This window comes from Danio rerio, chromosome 8 (assembly GCF_049306965.1).
Source record: "Danio rerio strain Tuebingen ecotype United States chromosome 8, GRCz12tu, whole genome shotgun sequence".
NCBI lineage: Eukaryota > Metazoa > Chordata > Actinopteri > Cypriniformes > Danionidae > Danio > Danio rerio.
This window is the reverse complement of record NC_133183.1, coordinates 37,895,479-37,899,695: the sequence shown is the minus strand read 5'-3', so window position 1 is coordinate 37,899,695 and position 4,217 is coordinate 37,895,479. Positions and strand designations below refer to the sequence as shown.

General features: G+C 43.2%; 1 protein-coding gene across 1 annotated transcript; it reads right to left on the bottom strand.

Moving 5' to 3' along the window:
- Nucleotides 1-293: 293 nt before the first annotated feature.
- On the bottom strand, nucleotides 294-2,745 carry LOC141375067 (E3 ubiquitin-protein ligase RBBP6-like). The gene is made up of 6 exons (XM_073910696.1): nucleotides 1,731-2,745; nucleotides 1,441-1,537; nucleotides 1,262-1,337; nucleotides 1,027-1,115; nucleotides 648-787; nucleotides 294-552 (listed from the first exon to the last, which is right to left on the bottom strand). The coding sequence occupies exons 1-5, from the start codon at nucleotides 1,888-1,890 to the stop codon at nucleotides 688-690; spliced, it is 522 nt and encodes a 173-aa protein (XP_073766797.1). The 5' UTR covers nucleotides 1,891-2,745; the 3' UTR covers nucleotides 294-552; nucleotides 648-687.
- Nucleotides 2,746-4,217: the final 1,472 nt, after the last annotated feature.

Sequence of the window (4,217 nt, the reverse complement as noted above, 5' to 3'; positions counted from 1 at the left end):
ATGTAAACAGACCTTGTAAACCATGATTTTGTCTGTCCCCATAAGCCTGTGAAATGTCACATAGTTAATTTGAGTGTGTTGTGAAACTAAAATTGCTGTTTTTAAGCGTTGTTTGCCTTTTGTAGCTCAAATAAAAAAATTTTGGCACAAGTTTTATGTTCGTAGGATGTTGGCAAAGGTATGTCCCCGTAAACCACCAAAAAGTCACATTGACCTCATAAACCATGTATGCCTGTATGTGTGTGTGTGTGTTGCACTGCTGGAGTGAAGGTTAACCAGTCCACACAGTTCATGCGGCTATAATCTTTATTATCTTTTATTAATAAACTATGTACAATATTTACACGTCGGCTCCAGGTCTCTTGGATGAAGGTCTCTCAGCGACGTGGTCTCTTCTGGTCGCCGCGCGTCTCTGGTGAAGATGGGGAGCGGGACCGTTTCCCTCCGGCGTCCCGGACCGAAGATGCCGCACCTGCTGAGGACGAGGAGGGCAAAGGCTCGGTCTGGCAGGAGAAGGACGGCCTCTTTCTCTTCTCAGCAGCATAGGCCTCACTGAACAGATCGAGCGCAAACACACACAAGCAGACATCATGTGAGATTTGGACAAACACTAGAACATGCGGCTATGCCAAGTACAGTTTACTCACGCGTCTATGATGGGAATGACGTATCGGCCGCTGCCGTCTATCATGACTCCCTTTCGGTCTGGGTCGTCCACCTCCAATAGGAAGCTGCGGGGAATCCCTGTGCTCTTCCGGATGCGCTTGTGCGGCGCGGAGCGGCTGCCCTGTGAATTGAGGAGTGACAGTCAAACTCTGAGCAAACAATCTGACTGATGAGGACAAGAGCTCAAGTTCACAGCAACCGTGAGCTTGGAAAACCCAGTTACCACATTAGTGGGGCAGTGCCTAATGTGGTGTCCCGGGATCCCAAGCAGCCTCATGGCCTCACTAGTGAACATCAGAACCATGAGAATCAGCTCAGACATCTCTCACAAAGCAAACCTGTCAGTGTCTGAACGCTCACCTGCTGGAGTAGTAGCACAGGCTGGACTGGTACATCACCGCTTTCAGCTTGTCCTCCTCTGACGCCTTTGCCTCAGCCAGATTCTCAGTCTGTTTCACAGGCATTTGCACATTTGAATCTTTTTCACCCTCAACCCTTCAAACAATCTCAAATCTCCCTAAGAAGCTGAGTGCGTGTGCGTATATTGTGTGCTTTACATTGCGTTTTGCTATTGTGCTATTCATTTGTTCAATACCTTCAACAACTGCTCCAGTGAGAGGAGTGAAGGATCAGCTCTAGGTGAAGGTTCACGCCAGCGTCCAGCTTGATGTCTGCAAAACAAAGGAGCTTGTGTGACTAAAACACCAGGGACAGACCAGGAGTCTTCATATAACATCTAACAGAGGACGCGTGTGCTCATTTCACAGCACTTACCCAACAAATCTTCTGTTTGAGGACTTCAGTCCCGCCGCAGGGATCCGTCTGATGATGACCGACGTGTTTTTAGGGATGAGAGCATCATCTGTGTATTCTGACAGCAAAATAAAATCAGAATCAGCACATAATTATGGAGCACGGTATACTTTGAGAGCCATTAGCCTTTTAAAACAGCCAAAACATCCCTACATGTCAGCATCAGCACCACCTTACAGCTTCCAGAAGTGTCTGATGTAACGCATCTAATGTTAGCGTAGAACAGTTGAAGTGTCTTTTCCTCAACTCACCTTCATCAGTCTGGGCGTTGCTGATCTTCAGCTGGCAGAACTTCAGCCTCTTGCTCCTCATGATCTGCCGCTTCAGCTCCCCCGCGCTGATGTTGAGGCCTTCAAACTGGAGCGAGTCGTAGGTGAGTCGACTCTGGAACCTGTAGTGAACACAAGACATACTGAACACAAACACAAAGCACAGCGTAATAAAAAGGGTCAAACCTGAGTGATGGGAACAGCAGGCGATCAATCGACGTATCCAACGATCAATAATATCGATAATCTGGAAAAATTGTCACGGAGGACGCAGAGATCAGATGCCAATCGACACAGCGAGATTCAAACAACACCCACAGGACGGTTGTCATGGATGCTGATGATGAACACGTGACGCATGCGCTGTACAACTTCCGGCAATATTATCATTATTAATATTAATTTTATTGATAGTAGTAGTAAAATCATTGCGATAAGTATAATAAAATAAACAGCAGAACAGTTGGCCATCTCTGAATAATACACAGCGACGTTTCCCTGCACGAACGATTCAGGCCTTCGCCAAGAAGACTCGGGTGAGTCGATGATTCAGGGATTGATTCAACTGTCCGTTCATCCTATTGGCTTCTTTGGCTGAATGAATCGTTCAATGCTTTACTCAAATAAAGCGGCCTCTTGCTGCCACCTATTGGGGGTTTGCTTTTTTGTTTTCAAAAGTACTTTGACACTTTTTTAAAGGCACCTTTAAGTTCATTTTTGCACAAAAGCTCGTCTCTGTGCGTTCCAAATGGTTTGAAATTTCCTTAGCACATGGTTTTCTTGATGCGTTTGAAATTTTCAATGTAAATCCACTCGTACTTGCATTTGATCTTTATTATGCCTTAAAATCAAAACTATACTAAAGGTGTCTTATCCAAATGCAGATTTTCATTCAAAACGTTATGACAGAACCATATTACTTTACAGTGGCCCATGGATATATATATATATATGTGTGTGTGTGTGTGTGTGTGTGTGTGTTGCTTGTTTCTTATTTACCCATGCAGTGACTTTTAGGCATAAATACTATGTAGGCTTGCTAAAGGGTTGCATGAGAAATGTCATCATCGTGAGAGCTTGACTTTTTTTTTGTCGCTGCCTTTAGTTGTGGTGAAATGAGATGCATCATGTCGTTTATCTGTTTGTGCAGTCTGTACCTTCATTTCTGAATCGTGTGGCATCGTACTTGAAGCCAAGTCATTTAGCCCAAGGCATAGTTGTCTTAGAATGAGTAGTTTGCTGATCAAATTCCACATTTTGATGAGGCAAAACACATCTTGGATGTTTTAATTACTATTTTAGGTGAAAAACAAAACAATGAGATTTGTGTAAAATCTAAAGTTAACCAAGTCCAGCTCGCCATCTTGTCCTGCCTCTCAGTTCTCTTAAGCCTTGGGCCGGCTCTGTGAAGTGGCCTCTTTTGGGCTCATCATTGAAGACCGGACGAGCTGCAACATTTCGTTCTGCCAGGTTCTGGGAGTAGATGAGCATGTCATCGGTCTAGACTATGGTCAACTTGTGAAGTTACTCATACACCTCCGCTCATGGCATATTACCATTAAAATGAAACTTTTCCAGCAGAATATGACGCTCTAAAAAAAAAAACTCCATCGGCACTGGTAACTATGAAAAACACGACTGAGCACTAATGGTACACTCAACAATTTACACTGACATTTGAAGGATCACCTGACATTAAAGACTGACGTAAGAACGCTGGAGGAACATCAAATTTTAACACGGAAGAGTTTTTTTTGTCTCTCTCAAATTAAAGCAATATTTCTTAATCTTGTTGTTTTTTTTTTGTTTTGTTTTTTTTTACTGTACAGTTGCCCCAGGTGTTTATCAGGTGTGATGCCTGCTCATCTGACCTTTGACCTCGGCACTCAACTGCTGCCAGTTTTCTTTCAATGCCATGAGATTTCTGAATTCTACATGCAGGAACCGATGCATTCCTTTTTTTTCCTTTTTTTTTTTTAAACAAAACAGATATGGCAGACACGGCCAAACATTGAAACTTTGGAGGGCATTGAGGGGAAAAAAAAGCACAATATCATCAAGGGGAATAAAAGGTTTGATCAAAGCGTGCGTTTACACACGTTCATTTAAATATGGACAAAACCAACATTGGGTTATTTTTGTTATTAGATTTAAAATGCACGGACCCTATTTGACCCAGTGTTCATATATACATATGTTTTTATGAATGAATATTTTTGCATATAAAAGATAATAAAAGACTGACTAGACAGATTAGATAGTTTAATAGACAGATTGACACGTGTAGTCATTCGTTCCTGTGTATTTGATGACTAGCTTCCAGCAGTATCTGGCTGCAGACTTGCATGCAATCTGAGACACAAAGCACTCAGCGGAGCTAGTGAGGTCACTGTGAGAGGCGGGGTTAGGGGTGCACACTCACTGACAGCCTAGATTTAGCCTGGTTTTAACCAAGCCGTCTATTAGACT

Excerpts from the sequence above, each read along its gene's own strand:
- LOC141375067 (XM_073910696.1), bottom strand. The coding sequence starts at position 1,890 with ATGTCTTGTGTTCACTACAGGTTCCAGAGTCGACTCACCTACGACTCG. Across the intron at positions 1,116-1,261 it reads CACTGGAGCAGTTGTTGAAG|ACTGAGAATCTGGCTGAGGC; the intron begins GTATTGAACAAA and ends CCTGTGAAACAG. Across the intron at positions 788-1,026 it reads CTGTGCTACTACTCCAGCAG|GGCAGCCGCTCCGCGCCGCA; the intron begins GTGAGCGTTCAG and ends CTCAATTCACAG.